The 25,446-nt window shown below is 38.4% G+C and overlaps 1 protein-coding gene across 1 annotated transcript in view; it reads right to left on the bottom strand.

Annotated features, from left to right (window-relative positions):
• The window catches only part of COL25A1 (collagen type XXV alpha 1 chain), a 126,792-nt gene that overhangs the window by 15,283 nt on the left and 86,063 nt on the right, over positions 1 to 25,446 (bottom strand). Inside the window, exons 16-31 of the mRNA XM_085222295.1 lie at positions 23,141 to 23,203; positions 22,270 to 22,338; positions 21,581 to 21,625; positions 19,440 to 19,484; positions 18,834 to 18,911; positions 15,718 to 15,741; positions 14,306 to 14,350; positions 12,638 to 12,682; positions 12,306 to 12,386; positions 11,483 to 11,545; positions 9,338 to 9,388; positions 8,975 to 9,001; positions 6,973 to 7,053; positions 5,732 to 5,767; positions 4,870 to 4,923; positions 48 to 101 (exon numbers count right to left, since the gene is read on the bottom strand). Of these exons, the coding sequence (XP_085078421.1) occupies positions 48 to 101; positions 4,870 to 4,923; positions 5,732 to 5,767; positions 6,973 to 7,053; positions 8,975 to 9,001; positions 9,338 to 9,388; positions 11,483 to 11,545; positions 12,306 to 12,386; positions 12,638 to 12,682; positions 14,306 to 14,350; positions 15,718 to 15,741; positions 18,834 to 18,911; positions 19,440 to 19,484; positions 21,581 to 21,625; positions 22,270 to 22,338; positions 23,141 to 23,203 (861 nt within the window). The remainder of the gene's footprint in view (positions 1 to 47; positions 102 to 4,869; positions 4,924 to 5,731; positions 5,768 to 6,972; positions 7,054 to 8,974; positions 9,002 to 9,337; positions 9,389 to 11,482; positions 11,546 to 12,305; positions 12,387 to 12,637; positions 12,683 to 14,305; positions 14,351 to 15,717; positions 15,742 to 18,833; positions 18,912 to 19,439; positions 19,485 to 21,580; positions 21,626 to 22,269; positions 22,339 to 23,140; positions 23,204 to 25,446) is intronic.

Below are 25,446 nucleotides of genomic sequence, written 5' to 3'. Positions count from 1 at the left end.
CAAGGAGTGCTGAAAAGCACAACAGGTACAAACAACATACAACTTACAGGCAAGCCATAGGGTCCTCTGGGTCCAGGGTCACCTACAGTTCCCTTTTCACCCTAAGAACAGAATACAGAACAAACAAAAATATTGTCTGGCTTAAACAATGTCTATGAAGTGCTTTCTTTACCTTAAAACTTATAAGCTCCTAAATCTTCAGAGCAAAAAATATCCAAGCTCTGTTAGCTTCGTTAAATGATCCAGGGGTGGGGAGGAAACATGTATTACATTCCAGACAAAGTGACTTTCTGTGCATATGATATTTATTTTCAAACAACGTAGTGACTGAAAACACTTTTCAAACTGAATTTGCACTGATTTCAATATCAAGCCTGTAAGAGTTGCAACACTGCACTCAGTAAAAGTTCCAGCACAGCAGCTGAGACAGGCAAAAGTAATATGTCAATCAAAGGTTGCATTTAAGCAGGCAGTGCTATTCCCAGTGACATTGCTGGGATTATCCTATATACTGTACCATGTTGTTAACTGCTCTACTGGAATCTAGATTAATGATATGAATACTCTGCTTTATTAAATTAAGACTCTATTGCTGTGCAGCAAAAACAATTAAAGGGACTCCTCCAGAACCCTGATCTAATTCCACACTAAAAACCATAGAAGAAGCATCTAGAGGGATGCTATGAAAATCATTTTGCAATACAATACAGAGAAATTTTTCCATATGAAATGAAATTTCTAGATGACTGATTTCAGAATGCCAGTACCAATCATCTGTGCTCTCCAGAAGATCATCAAGATAGATGATGGAGCAAAACTTGCTGAGCTGGTAAGCGTTAACCCGTGCGAGGGTGACCGCACCATTGGTACTAAATCATTATTTAGTATTAATACATCATTCTTTGTTATTAAAACCAGGGCAATTATGTATATATGCCTAATTAATAGTGTAGTGTACCTGCACAACCAAGTCCCTTAGCCCAGCTCTAAAAGAGCATGGCTAAGTCTAGATTGCATTGACAGGATAATACAAAACAGTAGGCACCAGGATAAACTGAGAGTCTGAGTCTGCTGCTGAATAATCACAGCAATAAGGAGTTTGTCAGAGAAACTGACATTTGATTGTTTTAGATACTTCACATTTTTATGGTGACTGATGCTGTCTGTCTGCATTGCAGTGCAGAGAAGTTCAAATGTGTAATGCCCAACCTTTCTTTGTTCTGTAAATCTTCAGCCCATTCTAAGCAGTGCTGAGGATGGATACCGTGGCAGTGCAATAGGACTCACTGGGAAGCAACAGCTCATTTACAAAGCAGAAAATCCCCTGCAGCTTTAAAACTTTCTGCTGAGAAGAAACTAATGTGCTGACCTATCTATATAGCAGCTACAAAACTGTTTGACAGATACTTGAAGCATGTCAAGACTGGTTAAGTATCTTTCTTTTTTCCAATCTCGAACAGCAAAGATGACTGTACAAAGTCCCCACAAGACAGCCTAAACATATGGTAGACATAAAAATACAGAACACTTAGCATATCAGACTAGGGAAATAGTCACATCTGTTATGTAAGAATATATTCAGAGAACTGTATCTCACAATTTTTGCCTCCAATCCAAAGCACATGCTGAGATGTGTTTGGAATATCAGATGAGGTCCTGAATGCTTATGGATTATATAAGATTGATGAATTGTCACAGGCATGCTGCCCGAGTGATCACGAGAAACTTTTCCCTTTGGGGATTCACATTTGCCAAGTTCAGAAATGGTTTTAAGTTTTTTTTCTTGAAAGAGAATTCATAGAGTGGCCTAGGTGGAAAAGGACCACAATGATCATTTAGTTTCAACCCCCTGCTATGTGCAGGGTCGCCAACCACCGACCAGGCTGCCCAGAGCCACATCCAGCCACATCCCCTCCAGGGATGGGGCATCCACAACCTCCTTGGGCAACCTGTTCCAGTGTATCACTGCCCTCTGTGTGAAGAACTTCCTCCTACTATCTAACCTAACCTTCCCCCCTCCCCCCCCCCGTCTCAGTTTAAAACCATTCCCCCTTTCCTATCACTATCCACCCTCGTAAACAGCTGTTCCCCCTCCTTGCTCCCTTCAAGTACTGGAAGGCCGCAATGAGGTCTTCCCAGAGCCTTCTCTTCTCCAAGGTAAACAAGCCCAGTTCCCCTAGCCTTTCTTCATAGGAGAGGTGCTCCAGCCCTCTGATCATCTCAGCAGTCCTCTTCTGGACTCATCAACACCCAGAGAACAAAACCTGCAGACTTGCTCCTATTTCAGTTTAGCCACCTGAATCACAGGTGAATATGAGCTACGGATTACATAAGACTGCATAATTGGTTTCTCGTACTATTAATTGCCGTTTTTCTTCCTACCAAGAGAAATACACAAACTCAGCACAGAAACGTTCACCAGTATCATCCTTGAGTGACGCGCTGGAACAGGTTGCCCAAGGAGGTTGTGGATGCCCCATCCCTGGAGGCATTCAAGGCCAGGCTGGATGTGGCTCTGGGCAGCCTGGTCTGGTGGTTGGTGACCCTGCACATAGCGGGGGGGTTGAAACGAGATCATCATTGTGGTCCTTTTCCACCCAGGCCATTCTATGATTCTAAGATGATATGATTCTATGTTCACTTTCTATAACAGCTTAAAGTGAAGAGAAGAAGTTACATGGCTAAGCAGTGAGTTAATAGCACAATTATTCTAATATTTATTTTCCTATTTTCTAGTGACTTGCAGTGTATCCCTGTTCTACTTTTACACCATCTAAATAAGTTTTTTATAAAGGACTGTCTGATATTTTCTATTTTAATTAAATAGTTAAGTTTAAAACCAGCCAACCAATGCTAATTCGTACAAGTCTGTTCTACCTAAGAAGAGCAATTAATCATTGCCTCAAATGTTGCCTAAGTGACAATGAAGCCGTGGTTTCTATATACAACATCATTAGGCTTTTGTTTGATTATACTTCGTTTCCTTAATTTTTAAGTAGTCATAAATGAATAGTGACCAGCATTTTGCAGGTAGTCTCTTAAAGTGAGATTACCTTTCCAAACTTAAAATAATGTGGCTTTAAGAATGTGGCTGTTTCATGTTAGTGCTCCTTAGTGCCCTTCTAGGCTAATATTATCCCAAGGTTTTTCTTATCATCAGGGAAACAGGTGATCCTGTTCAGTGGCAGAGTGGTGGCTTTGTGCACTATTATTAATTAAAAGGTGCAATCTGAAATCTGCAGTCAAAACATGTTTTCATCCTGCTTTCACATAAACAAGTTCAACAGCTGCAAGTGCAGGTTATGAGACTGTGTTAAAAATACATCATTTGTTATTTACATAACAAGACATTTATCAAGATCAGGCACCTATCAGATGACCATTATATACACACATCCTCTTTCCAAACAACATTAAATTATTAAATAAAGGATTACAAGCAGTAATCAGACTAGATGTCTGCTTGGAAAAATAAATCCATCTTTCTAGTGAATTCCATTCATTTTGACTACACAGAGAATAGTGGGTGTGCACATCTTAGTTTCGGTATTTTTTGCAAATCAGTCTTTGCACGCAAATGGAATTATTAAACTGATTTACATCTCAGCAGCTCCTGTCTCCTTTGTAACTACTTCTTGTCAACAGCCATGAAAGGGCTAATTCTAGATCCAGCTGTATGATTTATTATGACCTTGGAGAATTGCATAAGGAAGAACAATTGTAGTCATTTTCCATACTTTAGACGAATAGTTGATATCATAGCACTTTGTTTTTAATGGAAATTTCAGGTGTTGGAACAACCTTCATAACTGAAGTTCATAATCTGTGAATACGATATCTCTATTTATTTCTATACATATCTCTCATCTAAATTTTTTTTTGGAAATGCAGAATATGTGGAAATTTCCACAGAGTTGATAGGAAAAAAAGTTGTTTTAGTTGAAAAAAGATTTGAATTTGTAATCCCCAAAGAAAAAAAAAGGACTCAAGCCCTAACCATTAATGAGCCTGCTTCAAGACACTGTCCCTGTTTTGGAACCATGCTTCACATCCTGTATTTATTCCCCAACAAACACTTCTGTAGAAATGAATGCTTGAGTCATGCATACCTTTGTCTGATGTACTGCTGTTTGAGTTAACTGGACCTAAGCCATATGGCCATGTCCCTAATGCAGCAAGTCTGAAGTTGTTTCAACACAGCTGTTTTGTTAAACTGAGAAATTCAAAGAGACATAATTCTGGGCTGGAAGCTCTGTGGAGGTTTTAGTGTAAGGTATCACTTATGCTTTGTTGTTGTACAGGTTCACAGTAGGATTGTTAAAGATGACAAACTCATCGTTACAGATTAAGAGCACTACCTTATTCTCATTGGAGAAAATTTACTGTGAATATTTCAAATTAAATAGGAGGGTTCCTATTTTCTGTGCTTGAGAAAAAGAAGAAAGTTTTAGATTTATAGAAGTTAGTGTTTTTCAAGATAAAAAATGTAATGCAAATAACTGCATAATATGCTTTTTTTTTTTGCCTTTGCATATTTGTGTGCCAAGATCACTCTTATCATCTGATTTATTCTCTCAAACTATTTACACTAATTAGTGAAATTAAGCAAAATTATGTCCCACGTAACACTGTAAATATGACACTCCTGTAAGGTCTTTACCAATTAGTAATTACAAAATACCAGTTCCGAAGTTAATGACTTATGAAATCAAACATAGACGTGCATTGTAACTTGAATGTTCTGGGTTGATCCTCACACAGATGAGATATTGTTTGATTTAGTAGCATCTGGGCACGCAATAGTAGCCACATGACAGTGCAATTGTGGCACTGTCTTCATAAAGAAAAGCACACAGACTGTATACTTACTCTGTCTCCTTTAGGACCTGCAGGGCCATGGGGACCAACTGGGCCATCTGTACCCTGTGAACGGAAGCCAAGAGGGTAAGAGAGAGATCCAGCTCCTTCAAGTCTTTAGCTTTAGTAGCTGTCTTCTAGCCAAAAACTAATATGGAATCAGCCATCACCAGATGAAAATGCAGATTTAATTGCGCTAGGACCTGGGCAAACAAATCTGTTTGGCTTTCAAAACTCAACCTATAAGCTCTCATGCTACAAAGTAGCTCATACTTTTTTCTAGTTGGATTAGAATTAGTTTATGGAAGTTGTACAAAGATTTTTAAAAGTTATTGAAAGAAATGTGGCTAGTAGAAGCTGAATGTTCAAATAATGCTTACTTTTAAACTTTTTGTTTGTTTGTTTCTTTCTTTTATTAAATCTGAAATGTCCACTTTATGGGTGGACACACCCCGTTATGGTGATCCATACTTCATTCATTTTATCCCACCAAGAAACAAGGAATCTAGGACGTGTTTTAAATATAACGATGCTTGCAGTAGAACCCCAGCACACCTGATTCCACTTCACTGTTTCCATATTAGCACAAAACAAGCGTGCTTTCCTATGTAAAACAAATCCCTAACCTTGCTCAGGTAAGCAAGACCCCAACCAGCGCAAGCTGTGCAGCAGTTATCCAACCAAGTATCAACTCTTCTAAGGCTGAGAGCATCTTTTTGCTATGAATCAGGTTCTCTTTCCCCAACACATTGCCCTAGGAGGCTGCTTGAAGCCTGTGACAGAGCACGGAAGATGCCTGCGATGCCTGGCCTTCATTCCTCCAGGAGGTGTATAGCCTGGGTAACACAGTGACATGGAAAGACGAGGGACTCACCCGGGGTCCTGGCTTTCCGTCTAAGCCAGATGCTCCCTGTGTGGTTAGGTGGAAGCATGGATGATGGGTACGACACGGGTGACAAGAACGTGAGATTAGTAAGTGGTGCTGATGAAGAAACATAATTCAAATGTACAGTACGAATTGTGACAGGGTTCTGGGACAGGTATCACATTACTACAGCATGTTAGTTAAAAATTCACGTGAAACATCAGGAGCCCGCAGCGGTTCTGACACTAGCACAGGACCAGTGACCCACCCCTGCCTTCCCACCGCAGCACATTTGCCCAGAATAAACCTGAAGCTACACAATTACTCCAAACACCAGAAGTTGGGGTGTTTTTAGCCTTAGCACGCAAATATTTACTTTGTCATTTACTTGCTTGCTTTCTAATTTGTAAATAGGGCAATACTGAATACCCTACTACACAAAGCAAAACACAACAGCGTATGCTAAGAGAGATAAGAAGTATTTAAGCGCATTATGCAGCTAACAAAGCCTGGGCCCTGCCTACAATGGCCCCATTCATTCCCAGGACGCGCGGCCCCGGGGAACAAACACGATTCCAGTTTTCCCACTCTGCTCCCCGCTCCGCCCGGGGCTGCGGCATGGCCGGGTCGGCATCCTTGGGGACGGGAGGACCTCTGGTGGGTCACCTGCGAATAGCAGGAGAATGGGCCGCCGCTAGGCTGGGAGCGTGTATGTCTACCCGGGGCATCGGGAATAACGTGGGCCAATTTAAAAAAAAAAAAAAAAAAAAAAAAAAAAAAAAAACCATAATAAAATAGGAAGGGGAGGAAAAAAAAAGTGATATAGTAGTGTTGAAGAGCCATTTTCTAGAAAAATAATTAGAAAATAATAACCCTTAAGCCAATTTTTAACTTTGCTCAGTTAGACCTTTTCATTTTACAGAGGAAGAATAAATGAACGTGTGGGGAAGAAGGGGAGATGCCCGTTTTAACACAAACACCATACAACACTGAAATAACAAAATGATGAATATAATGGGGTTGATGGCATCCTCATGACACTGAATGCTTTCAACTGACACGTAACAAAAAACCTGTCAGCACCGGGTGTTACAGAGCATGACTTGGACAAACAAAAACAGGCTGATGCTTGGCTCTACCATAACTTATTCTATATATGCTGTTGAGCAAACCAGTGTTGTTCATTGTAAGCAGAAAGAGAAGTTTGCAATTTGCACTGAAATTGAATAAATTTGGGATTTTTTACTTACTGGAAGACCAAGGGGCCCTCTGTCACCCTTTTGACCTTGTTCACCCTTCAATCCTTTAAGACCATTTAACCCTGGTTCACCCTAAATGTAAAAGTATAAATGCCAAATTTTTGGTGCTATAATGGGTGCTTAAGCTGGGATAGAAAAAGCCAGCCTCAGAAATAGCTGCAAATTCCAGTTTAAAGCAGGGACTCACATTCAGTCTTCTCAGCCTACAGATATAGACCTGGGAAAAAGTATGTGGGAGATATCTGATGCAGATTGATGTCTGTGTGAAAATACTGGAAACTTCTGAGCAACAGATTCTCAATAATTATCACCTTGTTTGGGTAGTTGGAATTAATCACACACTTCAGGGCTTTGGAGGATTTCCTCAAATCCCACAGCCCACTCTCTATGGATGATTCAAATAGAAAGAAAACTTTCTGAAAATCAAGCCTCAAATCGAAAGTCTCCTACAGTCGGATCTCCTGTTTTGGAAGGAATCAATATTTTTCCCTATGACAAACTGGAATTTGCACCAAAATCTCATTTAAAGATATTTTAAACCTTTAAGCATAGATAATTTAGCTCAAGCAAATTGAAAGCAGCAGCATACATTATACAGCATCAAGCTGTTCTGGATGTCCATAGTTTCTGTGTTCATACAGGGAGGCTTAAACAACATAAGAAATGGCACCTGTCTTGTTGTGAATGTTAAATTATGCATAGGTTATTTCATTAAACGTTACTAAGAGGATAATGGTGGGCTTGCAATTTCCAATAAATCATTCTCACATCACAAAAATCTGCCCCAGCATGAGGGCTACCCAGTCAAAAAAGGTATTGACTGTGCCTGCCTCTTCTGGGAAATAGAAACGTGTGTGTTTTTCATCCAGGCTGTTCCCCATGGCCTTATTCCTAGGCTTCCCTTTGATGTATTATGCTACTTTATACCATATACATTTAAAATAAAATTCAGAATGAGATCTAGTCTGCTGCCTTAAGTAACTCCAGACATCTGTGCCTCCTTGGCACCCATTTCTTAATTTTTCTTCCATTTGACTCAATGTGACTTTCAGAGCAGTAGCACCGAAAATGCTGAAGTTTTGGAAACAGACCTGAGAAGTTTCACAAAAGCCCGGGTGTTAGGCCAAAAGCCTGAAGTAAGGCAGGTCTGGTATGTAAATGGAACAGACCTGAGTTCAAAAAATGATCAATAACTCCAGATTCTTCTGCCAAGGTGACACAAATAGTCTTATAATATGTCAGGCCTGTGAAGATTTTCTCGCAACTTAAAACAAGCCACACCAAAGGCTAAGTGAAAGATCTCCTCATCTTGTATTTCTTTTAGAAAGGTGCATGTGATTAGGGAGCTGTGATGATTCAAAGACTCATTCCTCATAGCAGCACCAGCCCCATGAATGTTGATAGAGTCCCTACAGTGCATCTTCATGTACCACACTGTAGAAGACGCTCAGAAAATCTGCCTCATCAAGGATTGGGGTTGAAAAACATATACAAATACACAAACAGGCTAGTGTCCAGGAACTTGTCCAGTGCATGACGGAACTGGTCAGCAGAGGGCATGGCACCAAAGAAAGTGAGAGGCCACTCGTACTGGAAGAGGTAGGAGAGGCAAGAGAGCACAAAGGAAGAGGGGTTTCTCTGACCTCATCTCCTGAACATACACCACTTCTATGTTCAGAAGTAATCCCAATTAGAATAGGATTGGTAACTTGCCCAACACAAGGAAACAAAATAATTTAGTGCCATAGCAGAGATCTCAATACAAAAATGGATTCAGCCAATGCTCAGGAGAAATACTAAGCAGATGCAATCACAGAAAATTTAAAATCTTTTAAGCTATCTCTTAGTATTAAGATTTGCTTTAAGGTTTAAGAATATCAGAAACATTTATTGAATGCGACATCAGACAAAACATAGATGCATGCATTAAAGAACAAAGAACGACACTTCACAGACATCAAGAACATGACTTTTGAGACAGCCATTAATTTACCTTTGGGCCAGGCAGGCCATGAGGTCCCTGAAAATAAAGATACCGTGCTCAATTACAAAAATATGCTATGAGTTTTTAAAAGAGCTTGCTGCTCTATATGGGTGCAAGTTACATCTGTTCTTTTATTCTTGCAAATGAAATGCAGCTGCCAATAAAGTAACAGTAAACACCTGATATAGAGAATGAACCAGACCAGTAACGTGTTTACACCAGCATAGGCAGGTGCAATTTATTTCTCACTTCCTACATACTTAAAGGTCCTAAATTAGGCCCCCCTCTAATGGACTCTCACAGAATTCTATTAATCAAGCATTAAAATAAGTTCAAGCACTTCCCAGTCTGTTCTCTTCCTCCCAAACTTACCATAGGGCCCGGAGGACCATGTGGCCCTGGAGGTCCAGGAGGTCCTATGATCTATGGATAAAAAAAAAACAAAACAATGAGATTAAATCATACACAGTGAAGAAATTCCCCACAAATACCAAAACTCAGATTGATCCTTCTTCTGCTGGCAAGCAAGTACTTATAAATGTAGCATTGCAAAGGTACACCATAACAGCATATCTAGGAAAGGGTTTTAGAAATGGGAATTACTGTAACTTGAAAGACGGGGGTGCCTGAAGTGTGGAATTGCCTGTGCTATATGGCAACATGCCTGTCTCTGGTTCTTGCTCCTAGACTCTTAAGATACACTTTAGAACATTATGGGGCAAAAAAAAAAAACATATCTAAAATAAGCAGTACTGAGAAGATGTGCTCAAACTTTTATATTTTATGGGATATGCTCCTTAGCTGTCTCTGTACTATGTAATCTAAAGGAGCAGAAGATGCTGAGGATGCTATGCAATTCTTTCCCAATAATGATGAATGGAAAAAGTTACTAAATAACTCACACTTTTTCAAGACTACCCTTTTTCTCTCCTTTTATTCCGCTTAGCCCACTTGTACCAAGAATTCCCTGAAGTCATTAACAGAGGTGATCAGGTTGCTCAGGCATGTAGCTCATGCTTATTTTGCGTTGTTTTTTTCTGTATTCTTAATGAATCCATAGAAGGGAATGTCATGATGATATTTACAATTCAGTGTCACCTCTCTCCCCACCTCTCTCCCAGGGTTTAACCCCAAAGGGTCTCTATTGTAGCCTGCACGGTGGCAGTGAAGATGCTAATTCATGTCTCCAGACTGATATTCAGCCCCTCACCAACACAGACTGTTGGTGGTGACAGTAGAGAACAAAACAAGCTTTCAGACATGGAGAGATTCCACCATCTGTGAAGTCTTCTGAAAATGGAAAGCCTTTCTTAAAGAGAAATCAAGCAGAGCAAGGTGAATGAGTTAGCAAATTGATTTGTGACAAATTAACAAATGTAACAAAAGACTCATATGCTGAAGAGAAGTGAGTGCCCAGAGTCCTGTGATGACAAACTTTTTTCATTTCTCAGAGCTCATGTACCAAATACTCAGTGCATGTCAGCATAAACAAGGCGGGTAGCTTACTGTCCTCTGATAACTTTACTCATCCTTAAAAAAAAGTTATTGAGTTGTTTTTTGTTTTTTTTTTTTAATGGTTTTACAATGCTTTGGAAGTCAGGAAGATGTTCTGATCCTGAAAAGCTTTCATATGTGGATAATATTATTTACAAGTGGGCAAGGACAGAGCAACAATACATTTTCATTTGTGTATTAATTCCATCAAAATTATGCAGAAAATTATGCAGGGTTTATGTAGAAAATTAAGCACAAATATACACAAGACTGGAACTTCCTCCCCCAATTTTTTATATCAAGAAAGTCTTTATCTTGTGTCACACAGGGGGAACTGGGCAGAAACTGGATGATGGGAAGTTCCATACTAACAGAAGGAAGAACTTCTTTACTGTGAGATTGACAGAGCATTGGTACAGTTGCTCAGAGAGGTTATAGAGTTTCCTCCTTCTCTGGAGATATTCAAGACCCATCTAGTTGCCTACCTGTGTGACCTATTGTAGCGACCTGCTTTAGCAGGGGGTTGCACTCAATGATCTATTGAGATCCCCTCCAATCCCTATGATTCTGTGATTCCTGACATGATTCCTGACATCACTGAAGCCAGTCTAGTCTGCTTCTCACTGGACTTCCATAGATCCCCATAATACAAAGTGTTAAAATAGATCTGTTTGCTTTTGTTGATTTAATCTCTGACTATTATTTTGCATTTATTTCTGATCGTTTAGAGGGCCAGAACTCAGTAAGACTGTTGTTTATGACAAAGGAATAGAATTGAAAAGAATCTGTAGCATTTCTTCAAAAGCATTTAGCTGTTTAAGGTAAATATTTAAGTCCTTTAATTTTCAAAAGGCCATGGACTACAGCTAAATGATGAATCAAAATACTGTGAAAGTTCAAGCATAGAAATCATCAAGAATGTCTGGAAAGATAAGCTGCGAATATGAACTGTTCCTCAGAATTAAAAGCTAGAGCACTATTGCTGGACTACTATGTCCACTGCAACAGCACACTGAGACTTACCGAAGGGCCTTGAGCACCAGGCAAACCAGCATCTCCTTTTTCACCTTTCATGCCATTGGCTCCCTATAAAATCATTAAAAAACAGCACTTATTAATAGTTTAGATCTCATTAGCAATCCATCTAGGAATGATAATGTGTTTGTAAATAATTATCATTTTATGAAAATAATTATACAACACATATAATGGAATTTATTATTCTTATTACTGTCTTTATTTTGGTGACACTTGAATAATAGCTGTTAATAAGTACCAAGGCATTCTTTTATGTTATCAGCTACCAATTGTGGCCTGATATTTTTGAGAAGTCCTTAAGTTGGCACATTTCACTATGGATACATTTTGGGAATTATTTCTATTTTTACTGAGAATTTCCACTTCTACGTATAGGAATAATATACCTCATGAGTACCTATATATTTCTTTTCTCTCCCTCTCGATTTAAAATTCCTGACAATTCACCTGAGATTCCAGATCAATTCACCTGAGATTCCTGATAAGTGTTCAAAACAGCTCCTTTCTCCTGAACTTTACCAAGTCTAAATTTACCCACATTATATTATACACTAAAAGAGAGATGGAAATCTGATCAGTATGTCAACTAATTTCTATCTTTCCTAAGCAGTATTTTGTTTGACCATAAATAGAATGAAAAATTCTGACAATGTTTCACCTCCTCCTAGGATAGATACAGAACAATCTCAGAACTGTTCTCCACTGTGCTTTTTGTCCAAACTTGCAATCTATCAGCACTGGTGGAAATTCCTGATAGAGGGAGAGATTAAAAATATACTTATTTAAGCCAAAATTAATTCATACTCACTGGCAATCCAGGTAGTCCAATTCCTCCCTTTTCTCCATGCATTCCAGGTTCACCCATATCTCCTTTTAGTCCTTTAGGACCCTAAAATATGTATTTATTTATATAGCAAGTTGTTTGTAGGAACAGAACACTAGCTTTGATCCTAACAAGCAGAATAAGTCACGCTATGGACTGACCTTCATTATTAACATGTAAAATCACAGCCATTATGTGACCACAGGAACACAATAATGATCATATGGATAACAAGCCTAACCTACAACTTGAGATCTCAGAAATAATCCTCTGAAATGATGCATGGTTGTTCATACAATCTGCACTAGGTGGTTTACCTGTTCCCCATCAACTCCAGGAATTCCTGGGGATCCTGGTTCACCCTGCAAAAGGTAAGATGGAATTGGATTATTATCTTCTAATTATTCAAGACATTCATGGAAAAAGCAGTACTAAATTTATTAAACTGGTCAGTAATGTTTGTAATTAATACATAATTAGCAATAACAAAACCAGAGAACACTATTAGTGTACATTCTATATACATACAATACTCGTGCGCAATACTGAAAAAACAGCTCAGTCAAAGAGCTGTTTCAAAGTTCACAAACTTTGAGTTGCATAAAGATCAGAAAAAAAGTAAGAGAAAGAAAGAAAAGAAGAAGAAACCCCAGAAGGCTGGGGAAGAAAGTGGGAACTTTGTCCGTTACTGGAATAAGTATTGAATCACGGCCCCTGATATATGTAGGGTTGACAGAGACCTCGTGTTTTCTTTCCCGACAAACATAAATCACCAGGGAAGGAGTTCACATTCACTGCATTGCCCTACGTGCTGATCCCCGTATAGCATTCCCCAAGGGAGTAAGATGGGGATAGATTATGATATTGACAACAAACTTTTGTAAGGTTGAATTCTGCTTTATGTCATTAGTTTTGAACAGAAACGAACAACCAGATGATGGAAGACACTCTCTTCCCCACATCAACTCCTCTGTGTTTTACAACATACTCTTGGCTGCAGAAATCTTTGTGCTAATGTGGAAATTCTTGCATGCTTAACTGTGTGTTCCATTATCGGTTTTCATATAGAAGAAGAAATTTGATATTTTACAATTTCTCAAAACAATTAACATGTTAAATGGGATGAATTACCATATGATATAACAGATGAAGCCTGAAATTCAAATGCTTAGTACTGTTTTTGAAGAAACATATATCTACTCTTGGAAGAGCTTAGTGTTGCTGGCAGAAGATACGATATGTTCAATATTTAAGAAGTAGGAGAACTATCTTGACTAATTTAGAACCAATATAAGTACTGCACTACATGCAACACTTTCTGTTTTCTTAAGTATAGGCAAATTTATTAAATTTTATGGAACAGCGCAGCATATGGTATTCATTGTCTCTGTGTGGGCTGCTCACTAATAGCTCTGGTACTGTGCACAGCCCCAACATGTGGGGTTAGCAGCCCTGGATTTGCAGCCAGGATGCTGCCCACACATGCATGTTATAATTTTTACAGAGATTACAAAATATTGTAATATTGCTTCATTGGGTGGGCACTACTGTAATACAGAAGCTACGTTGACATGCACTTGCACTGTGGCCAAACTCAGACTGCTTCCCACCCAGCCAGAAGCGATGCACAGGAACAACTGTCTGCTGGTGCAGCTACTGTGCAAACAGACAGATCACTCTCTGCAGCAGAAATCCTAGCGATGAGCCTCAGAGTAGATCCACAAGGAAGATGCTTCCACGCTGGTTTTGTACCAGTTAATTTTGCCAGCTCTCAATTGTGCACCTGTGCATGGCACGAAATCAAAGTACTACTTCTGGGAAGCTACATTTCAAATTGCCAGAGTGCAACGTTGGAAGCATGCTGTACTCAATACAATTTCAGGTAAATATACTGTATGGGAGAAGTCCAGATACACGCGTGCAGTGAGAAAACTAGAAAATATCTCAACTCCTAAAACATAAGTGGACAAAATAAGGAAGATCACCTTTGGACCTTGCAACCCTTGGGGTCCCGGTGGTCCTGGTGGTCCCTAAAAAGAAACATACACAAAGTTTTAAAAGAAATTCCTGCAGGACTTGCCATGTAAACGCAGGTCGAATGTTAAGATAGGTACCTGAACAACATGAGTTAGATGTATGGCACAAAGGGAACCAAGACCAAATACAAACAAGTTGTTTATCTATGACAACTCTCAGCAAACAGATGGGTACCAGTAAAAACAATGTTAAAACAGCAGTGCATTTCCTCTTTTATAAGAAAGTCCTGCTGCTCCCATTGATGAAACGGCAAAGCTCCTGTTAGTGGCAGGGAGACCAAAGTCCGCCTCAGCCACATCCTAATCTAGAGCACTCCAAGGTGAGAAGAAATCTCCTACAAAGAGGATTCTGCTGAAAGATGCTAAGTGTCTTCGGGGATGCTCAGTGCTTCAGGAAATTGTTAGGGAGCAAGTTGCAACTACTCCTTTTGCTTCTACCTAAGGTTGCAGATACAATTTCAGGAACAAAATATTGAACTGGATGCTGTACAGTAGGTTTGGGTTTGTTTTAATAAATAAAAAGAAAAAATAAATCCTCTCCGTTAATGAGAGGATAATGAGTGACAGAAATCTAGAGAGAATAACTCAAAACAAAGAGAAGAATAAAATAATTTGCTTATACCAATCTTGTTGCTTTAAGAGAAGGCTGATCCAGCAATATTATAAGCATCTCCTAGCTGGTGTCAGTACTCTCAGAGACTGTGATAGTCCTGATGTTGTATCATGGGAATTGGCTGGAGAACAGGGCACTGGAACTTACAATCCTCTGCACATATTCTGGATAGGTGCTGAAAAATCGGTATTTTTTTCTGAGGTCTGATAAGGTTGGGTCAAGAGCCTGTACTTGAGTCTTCGTACTTATCCTGACTTACAGTTAACTAAGCTGGGTCTTTTTCAGAAAACTCTTCACATGAAGTTTCTTTGCAAACCAATTTAAAAGAGTGATCCTTCTGCCCTGAAAATAAGGAGGATAACTGAAAATCATTTGGTACTAAAAACCCATCTTTCCTGTTTCTGGACTCCTGTGCAGACACATGCAAATGAGAATGTATGCCAAGAAGTCCGAAGCAGCTAATCTGCTCAGATATGTACCTACAGAAATACTGTATTCTTTATTTTCCAGGTCTCTTAAATTAATGGAAGTTTTGCCATTAATTCATCAGGAGCAGAACTGGCTCCACTATTGCAGGACTTTTGACAACAAACTCTCTGGTAAGGGAGCACTGAGCAAGTAAGTACATGGGATGGTGAGCTGGGTCAGCACCCAAGGAAGGCATGTCCTGAACTGGCAGAATGACGAACATGTTATGACATAAAAGAGACATTCTACAACACACAGCAAATCATGCAATTGGAATTACCGTGACAGTGAGGGTGGCAATCCTCTGTTGGCAAAATGTATTAACAAGAGACAACATTACCAAAATTGAACAAGGATATAAATTATTCCGCTTGTAAAAATTAGTATCTCCACAAAACCTATACTGCATCTAGGGAGATACCACATCTTCAAAAAATAAGAGAGAAAGCACTGTTATTCTTAACTCCCAGCGTTGCACAGTTTGGCTTCTAAGGCAATCAGGATTTTACATAGGTGAAGACTGTAGTTTCTTCTGAATTTCAAGTGATTGAGTAGGTGATGATCAAACAGTAAAATCACAGTAAAAGTCTTCCAAAAGATTTTTAGAAACATGGGATGAATTCCTATGATAATTAAAAGACTTGCCCCCCTGTTTTGGGATCTCTGCAAGTTTTGCACCAAAGTTTAACTAAAAAATACAATTCCTACAGTAGAAGTGTAACATAATTATTTTTTTTATAGGAACTAAGATACACAAAAATAAAGTTAGGTTCTAAATCTGAAAATGCTGATCCACAAAAACACTGATAAGTACTTTGAAATCTGCTTTAAATGCCTGGAAAGACAACAGGCTTCTTTTATTAATTATTATGATTTTTTTTATTATTTTTAGATTGATCTGCTACCATATATATATGTATGTATATATATATATATTTGTATGTATATATATATATACATACAAATAAGAATCTAAAAGCAAGTGAAAAAGTGTTTGAAAGTAATCAAAACGCTTGTCTATGCTTTTAAAGAAAATAAACATCCTGAATCCTGATGCCTCTCTTTGCTTTTCTATTAACTGTGAAGAACCTTCTGGCATATATGGAAGGAGAAGTATTTAGCCTTTATCTCTTTTCCTATGTGCAAATGGATGGATTGCAAATCCTGCTTTTAAGCTCTAAAAGAATCTCCATTTGCCATGAAAATTGGAGCCTGCTCAATAAGAAGTACATAAAAAAAGAAATACAGAAAACTGTTCTCTAACAGATGATTTTAATATAATCATATATTTTGCATTATAACGTATTTATGGGAATATATAAAGATTTTTAAAAATTGAAAAATTCAGTTTATATAGACATGAAAACATAAAATAACCATTGCAAAAGAATGCTGGCATGATTACACTGACAGGCTCATTTTCATCAGCACATTCAGATTTCAACATCTAAATCATCTGATCCTCTACAAAAGTTAAACTCCTGCAGCTACTGCCTTTAGCCTTAGGAAATTCTGAGGAGCAGGCCTGAAGAGCAATTTTGATAGAGATGCATTTTGTATTTGGTACTACAAGTGAAAGCCACATGCACTCAGCAGGGCTCTTGTCAAACTATGATGATAATTTTAAGATCCCTATTTCCAGTGCTGATGGACTCACATGTCATTCTGCACTGACATAGGAAATTGAGCAGTAAGCACAATGCAGAGTAACTATATTATCCTAAAGCTTCTGAGCTGCTCGATGATTTATTGCTAAATTCTAAGAAATGCAGACAGTCTAGATCTTGCTAACTCTTGTCAACTTCTTAAACCAGCAGACCAAATTCTGTGTAAGGTCACAGTTCAGTGCTGAATGCTGAAAGTGCTCAATAGCTCTATGGGAAAGCCACAAATCTCAGATCCCTTAAGAATTTGGCACCAGGAGACTTAGGAATAGGTGCTTGCCGTCTGAAAGGCCTGAACTGGATTTGGCAAGGATATCGTCGACTGATCCTATATAATCTTACTTACACCATCCTTGCACAGACATTCCCACTGATATCAATTATTTGTTGCCCTGGATCAGAAGGTGATGACATTTGAAATGATTTACAAAAGGAAAAAGGCCTCCTCATCTGTTTCAACCACTGCAGTAGGCTTTAGTCCCTTATTGAGGCTTCTTTATGCGCTGCAGCTTTTCCAAGGTGTTCTCACACAGTGCTTAAAAGTAACACTGATGCCGGAGTGAGGATATAAAGACAGAATACAGGAAATATGGGGGCCAAAGCCCCTGGTAAATCTGTGTCTGATAATATACTACATTACTTCCAAGCTACTTCAGTCATCTAACACTGAGATTGATTTAAAAGACTGAAAAATGTGTCTTTGAATTCTCTTAAGAGCGAAACAAATGAGATGGGTAAAATGCAGAACATGCCTGTGTAAACTTCCCCACAGATGCCACTCACAATAAGAGTGGGCTTAGCTTCAAAAACATACAGGCTTTTAGATTTTTACTAAAGGCAGTGAGGTTTTTTTTATTTTCAAAGGAGTCTTTAAAGGAGCAAAGGAGCACATGACTGGCCAGACATCTATCTGCACCAAGTAAATGCAAGAAAAAGTTCATTGGATTCAGTGAGAAAATGATCAGGTGCACAATGAGCCAAGTTCTGTCTTCAGCTGCACATAAGCAAACCCATTCATTTTGGTGGAGTTGTCCTGCACAGAATTTGCATCTGACTACACTGCAATGTAAATCACCTTGACTGCAACGACATATGTCATCTTGTTAGTTTGCTTTCACGCAAACACTCATTCATTCTTTTTGCAACCCCACTTTAATCCTACAAACTTTTGTGCATACCTGTCAAAACAGGTTTCTAGAAACGAACTAATGGGAAGATTGGTGCTTTGTCTATTTAACATACTCAAGTTGCTGATTGAATCCACAGCTTTCTAAAGGAACCACACGTGTTATGTTTTCCAAATCTCAAATTTTCTGCTCTTTGCATTTTATAGGAAGAGGGGAAGGGAAAAGAGGAAAAAAGAAATGTTAACATTTTAGCTGTTGAACTGAAAAGCAGATGCTTCTGTTGAACTTATGTATGTGGTTCATTGCATGAATTCAGCACTAACTCCCACACAGCAATGAATCAGCATTATTCTCATTAGATGACGTCAATATCCTCTGTGGGAAATGCGACTAATTCACTCAGCTAAATTGTATCAAGAAAACAGTTTTTCTCACACCAAATAGCAAGTCTGGTTTCCAAATATAGCAAGACATTCCTAATCAATAAACTCAGCAAATCTCTGGGAAAAAAAAGAGTTCTCATGGTTTATGCAGAAGGAAAATACAATGACGTCAAACTGCTTCTTGGCAGACAGGCTAAACTATTCCTTGTTAAGTTTACGTACCTGTAGAGCTTCATGAATATTGCCATTATAATCAATTATCTCTGTAGCACCTTGATCACCCTTCTGTCCAGGTGGCCCCTGTAATATATTTTCCACAACAATTTTTGAGACATCTGCCAAAGACTACTCCAGAGACCTATTTATTGATGAATGCTTTAATGCCAAAGCAGCCTAATTGAGTTTTGTTGTATTTCCAATGTACTACTACATCCACATAACTTAGCATTAAACTAAAGACTACATTTAAAGGATTTTTAAAATATTTTTTTCAATAAACGAGCAAGTCACTAAGTGAATTGTGCTGCAGTGGGAAAGCAAATAAATGAAACCACTGTAGTTAAACACTGAAGTGGTTCCAATACACTAATTTTGTGCTGCCTGTGGGCAACGTCTGAACGTCTGCCCACGAACTGTGAGTAGGGTAATAGTAGTAAGCCAAATAGTAGTAAGGACTGTTACTCATATTAAAGGCAAATTAGTAACACACTTTCCACCAGGGTCAGGTGACCAATCTCTGGATTAATTAACTGGAGTTGCTGCCACAATTTCGATTCATTGCAGAGAATGAATGCAAGAGTACAAGATTGAAATGAGAAGTAGACTTACCCGTGGACCTACAGATCCCGTGTCACCTCTGTCACCTGTATCACCCTAGGTAAAAGGGATATTTGAGAACAAATACGCCATCTGACAGTATATTAGGTAGTTCATCTCTTTTAAACATGCTTCTCCTAAATAACCCAGTTAAACAAAAAGGCTTCTCATTATTAATAGAATGTAGACCTTAGTTACAGCAGAAATTCCTTAAACATCTGTATTGTGACAGGGTTAACAATGAAGTACTTGGTTCTATGCAAGTTGCTACTGTGTGCTGTATTGGGTTGGAATAAGTTGTACCAAAGACTCAACAAAAGAGATTACCAACTCCGTAACAAACACAACTTCTCTACTCTTTATGGCACTACTATTAAAAGCTGTAAGAAAAAGCAAGAGAAATAAAATCAGTCTGAAGTCGGAAAACACTTAGTAACTTCCTCAAAGGTGTGTTTCAAAGTGTGTAAACATTTATTTCCATGACTGTGACTCCACTAAGCTTCTGAACTTCCTTGCTCCAAGTTCTTACCTCTCCTGCAGACACAAAGATACTTTCACCACTAAAGTCCCTTTACTCCCTCACTGTGACAGGCTTAAGATCTTTACCATATTGCACACAGCTTTATCCTCCTGGCTGTTAGTAATCTGTTTCAAGTGATGGAGGGAATTTCAAACATGTTTGCTTTCATAACTCAACACCTAGTGACTGATTCTTTTTGCTTCACAGTCCTAACAAGCTCTTCGATTTTTATATTACTCAAAATGAATTTGGCAAAGAACTGCTACTCCTGTTGAAATCTCTATAACACTGGTACAAGTTAGGGAAGAATGGTTAACTCACCAGTAGTAATAAGAAAAAAAAACAACAACCATAAAACAGAAAACAGTCGTAGGGATGATGAAAGAAGAATATGGAGAGGAGGCTGGTGGCAGGACATGATCAACAGTATTGACTTGCCAGCGTCTAGTGAAACTGTCACTGGAGTTGCTGAAAACAATCCTCGCTCCTAAGTTGACTTCTGTGACCCAAAATTTAGAAACAGCTAGGCCTTTTCGGTAAAATGAGAATTAAAAGAGATATCTCTATCTTTCTGGTGCATTTGGGAAGAGCCCAGGAACTAGAGGCAACCGAATCTGATTTACTCTTCTGCTCTTACTCTGATGCATTAATAGCCCCATCAGCTCCTTCACTTACTAACTTTCCTTTTTGGCAGGAATGAGTGAGGTGAAGGGGCAATTTCCTAATCATATCCTTAATCATATCCTTAAGCACTGTGAAAGGCTGTTATTTAAGGACCTTTCTTTCAGGTACTGCAACCATATCCTACTAGCCTACAACATTGTCTTGATATCTTTATTCTGACAGTAGACTGAAGAACTGCCTAAACAAATTTTGATTTGACCCCATAACATAACATAACATAACATAACATAACATGGAGGAGTCCAGTGAACACAGTATTTGAGCAAAGTCCAGTGAGCAAAGTGTATGAAATATTTTTAAAAGCATGTATTTTCTTTCTCTACATACATGTGAACCCATTATATCCATATAGAGATAAATGGATGGAGGGATTGATAAGTAGATAGACATAGAAAAAAAAAAGCTTACAGTCCAAACAAACAAAATCAAACTACTTTGATTACAATAGGTAGAACAGTAATGTAACCTACAAAACTTGCCTATGTAGGACTTACTGGCCAGCATCTCTCTTTTGGCAGTCTTTGAAATACCACTGATTCCCACCCCACCAAGTTTGGTTCCACAAAATAATTGCAAAAACTAATTGAAACTTCACAGGCATAGTCAGGAGATAGTTTGTGGCATGTGAGAGAACTAACTCACATCAGTTACAAAGAGAGAAACCAAGTGGCATGAGGAAAAAAAGAGCTGATTGAGATAGATGTTATAATAAAAAGGAAAATAGAGTTGCAGTGATTGAAATACACAAGATTCAGTTCTAACAGTTGAAGTTGAAAATTAGAATGTTTCATTTATAAATAACACTGCATTATCTGCTACAGTGTCCTTTAAAGGGATATCTGAAGTTTCTGAGAAGTGTTACAAACAACATATTGTAAAATAAATGTGTTAATCACTCCACTAAAGACAGGTGTTTTTTTTTTGTTTTTTTTTTTTTTTTACTACTGACCTTTGACCCTTTGGGGCCTCTAGATCCAGGTTCACCTGTTCTCCCCTGTTTGAGGGAAGACAGCAGATGGAGAGGAGAAAAATGATAATGGAATGAGAGCGCAGAGGAAAAGAAATTAGTAATGACTAACTATACTACAGAACAGCAAAATCGCTTAATTTTATACGATCAAGATCATGAGTCTGTAAAGACCTTGAATTTAATAGCATCCAGAGTAATATATTCTTTAATACCAGCATGCAAAGGCCACAGACTTCATCCTTCCAAAGGAAAATTAGTATTGGCATTAGTAAAGAGTAGACATCATTAAAACTGTTTTATGGGAATGATCTATGTTGTTTCACTGCTCCTGAAAAATGTTAGTCAAACAGTAGAGAAGACATTTAGCTATCCTTAAATAAGGAGATTAAATAAAGTGTTACCACAACTTCTTTTCCCAGTAATTCAGGGGAATACAAACTAGCTTGCCAAGTACAAAATCTGCCTTAGCATCTTCAAGATGTATTAGGACTGGAGAAACAGCATGCAAAATGGATTTTCTCTGCAATCAGTAACTACAATGATCAGAAAGTTCAAACTTAAAAAATGACCCAGTTCTCATTCTTTTTTTTTTTTTTTTTCCCCAGCTAAAAAAGATGTGTTATGTGTTACTGGTGTTCCCCTAACCAAAACACTCCAATCAGACTGACCTTTTGTCCTGGAAGTCCAGTTTCACCTCGCTCACCCTTCCCAGGAGGGCCTGCCTCTCCTCTGTCACCCTGTGGAAGCAGGTACACATATATCACAAAACATTGGGCAGTTCTTAGCATGCAACTTACTCAGTTATGGCAAAGAAACCAAAACATCAGGAGAAAACATTTTTGAGCTCGTCTACAACTAGCAGTGGATTGGGGAACTCTTTCTTGAGTAAACACAGTGTTCTCAAAAAGTAAGATTTAGAAATTATATTCTGGATTTATATAGGATCCTATAAAGCTATTTTCCTCCCTATTCTGAAAGAAGTGGAATTAAAATTCCTGAACTATGAGACTTAATGAATATTATTTGTAGAACTCATAATATGCTATCTTCACCACAGAGCAGCTAAAAAAAACCCGTATGTAGTACAAAAAAAACCCCAACAAACCTATGTTTAAAGGCACTGTATTTTACAGTCTGGTATGTATTATCAAAGTTCTAATGTCTGCACAAACTTTTAAGATTTCTTCTAAAATAGTTATGAGAACATAATTTCTTCTTGCAGGCATATTCTGCTTCTTAAAGAAGTGACTTTTGAGATGCTGACATTAAACAAAGTCAATGAATAAACTCACATTATGAATGGATAAAGTATCTGCCTTTACATTGTTTGAGGGCATCACTATGAAGGCGTGTATTTCATTGCATTCGTCCATGAAATAGAACTCTTCATATTTCCAGGTACTGTAGGTTTTAACCTAAACTTACGACAACTATTTATTTGTGGCTAAAAGATTTTTACACCATTAGCACGATCTCTGCTAACAAAATTGAACTTGCTCCAAGGGATTTTATATTGGAGCATTGTTCAACTGCCCTTACCTTTGTTCCTGGTAACCCTGGCAGCCCAGGTTCTCCCTGTGGACCAATGAAACCTGGTTCACCCTTGAAAAGCACAGCATGAGAGGAACGTGAGGTTAATTATTTAGCAGTGTGTACGTACAGTAACACTAGTTTCTTTTGGCTGCATTTTTCGTGTATCATCAGCACATCCTGCTATGATGGAAGAGTTATAGAAAAGTACTTTAAAATTTAAGCAACTTTCATCAGTATACATTCTTATATCAAGCCATCACGCAGCATATAAAATGCAAATGAAACAGAAGGTGTCACACATTGTTTTTTTATGAGGTTAAGGATCATTCATTTCAGTCATGTTTTATGAGGCAGTGAGTGGATGGGCAGACGGGGTGAGGGTATGACAAAGTAATGACAAACAGAGGCCAGATGGTACTGTTGCGATGCATTTTCAAGGGAGTCAGCTACATCATTGCAAGAAAGCAGATCAAAAGTATAATGCATCAGCACTGCACTATCCCTCCTCATTCTGACATGAAAGTACTTCAGTTGTCCACATCCACACAACTTCCGTAGCTGTGAACAGGTGGCAAAGAGCCACAGCTCCTTGTTCCTTCACTGTTCTGGCCCCTTCCTGCCCATTAGTTTGTACAAACATAACAGACAAATAGCAGCAATCAAGCTGAGATGCAGCACATGCAGCATTGAGAAAGGGAGTAAATATTTTGTTTGCCCCTTTTTATTTTTAACCTATCACTGTGGCTGAAGAGGAACAGCGAAAAATGAAGAAGCCCTATGTTTTCCGTAACAACCTCTCCTGAACAAGGCTTCCTGCTACCTAATTTTCTACTTTTCACACAAACTTGAATCAAGGAGACTTACCCACAAAGTATTGTAAATTTTAAAAATCAGTCGTATAACCCAATTAGTATAGATTTTTACAATATCACCAAACTTGATGATCATAAATTAGTCATCAAATGCTTCTTTAAATAGCTAAAAAGATAGAAGTATCATAATCCTGTATTGATTTAATTACTGACAGCATATGGAGACAGTAAATAGAAACAGTTGGATAACAGTTCTCTTCACCTCTTTGCCCGCACAGAAATATAGACATGCTGCAGTGAGTGAGCAAGTTAGCAAATGTTCTTGTATATTCATCTGTGCTCTCATCAACAATCCATCATTAGCAGCCCAAGAAAAGAAGGTCTGTAGCAAATCTATAACCAGAGAAAATTTTCATGTGGCCATACTGAGGAGCATTCAGTGACTTCAACTTAGAAGATCAAAAAAATTCAAAGATATGCCAACACTAAATAGACATTTTCTAACGTGAAGTTCCATCTGGCTGCGGTTCAGAATTCATAATAAAAACAAAGGAACAAACAATGACAAACGTGTCCCAGAGAAGGGCATTTAGCTGTCATTTAGGAAAGACAACCCACAACAGTTTACTTAATTCTTTGTATCAGCGCACACCTGCAAGAGCAACATTAAGTTACCACTGTAGATGGAAATGCTTTTATGTCAGTAAATGGACAACAATGCAATTTCTATTATTTTATGAGGAGGCACTTAGTGGCCCCTGATTGTTTTAATAATGACTTTAGCAGGGCTAATTGATGACTTCAAGCAGAAGAAACATGCAGTGGCTCTGCAATTCAATCTTTTCAGTAGTAAGGCTTAAAGTATTTCTCAGGTTGATGTGCAGAGACAAGAAAAAGGTCCACTTGCAAAAGCAAGTGGAATGGATGATGGAGGAAACTGCTGGCTTAATTAGCATAACTAGAGTACAGATCTTACACAATGCAGAGCTTTAAAAGATTATCAAATGTGAAGTGGAATAACAAGTGTATCAGGAAAGATAGGACCTGACCGGCTGAGTAGCGGCTCTGCTGAGGAAGACTTAGGGATGACAATGAATGTTGAGTTGAACGTGATCCTGCAGACTGTTCTTATCACACAAAACAAAACTGAGGTAGATAGGATTTGGCTACATAAAGAAAAACATGCAATTCTCTATACAGTACTGGTGAGGATAAGTAGGTTAAAAAACAGCTCTGGCTTGCCGTCCTAACTAAGCTTCTAAGTAGAAAAACAATCTGTTCAGATGCTTTGAAACTAAGCAGTATCCTCTGCACTATCTCAAATTTCACCTGTAACCACAACACAAGGTGTTAACCAAAGCACTCAGGCACACTTCTGCACCATTCCCAGCCAGTGGAGATAACGTCTGCACCAGCTTTGTTTCTGGCATTTCTGTCTCCAATATTCAGAGAAAAATGTTTACATTAGAAACAGACTCCATTCAACTGTCCAGCTATACC

Source organism: Meleagris gallopavo, chromosome 4 (assembly GCF_905368555.1).
Source record: "Meleagris gallopavo chromosome 4, MGAL_WU_HG_1.1, whole genome shotgun sequence".
NCBI lineage: Eukaryota > Metazoa > Chordata > Aves > Galliformes > Phasianidae > Meleagris > Meleagris gallopavo.
Note: the sequence above shows the minus strand (reverse complement) of the source record. Positions and strands in the feature narration are given on the sequence as shown.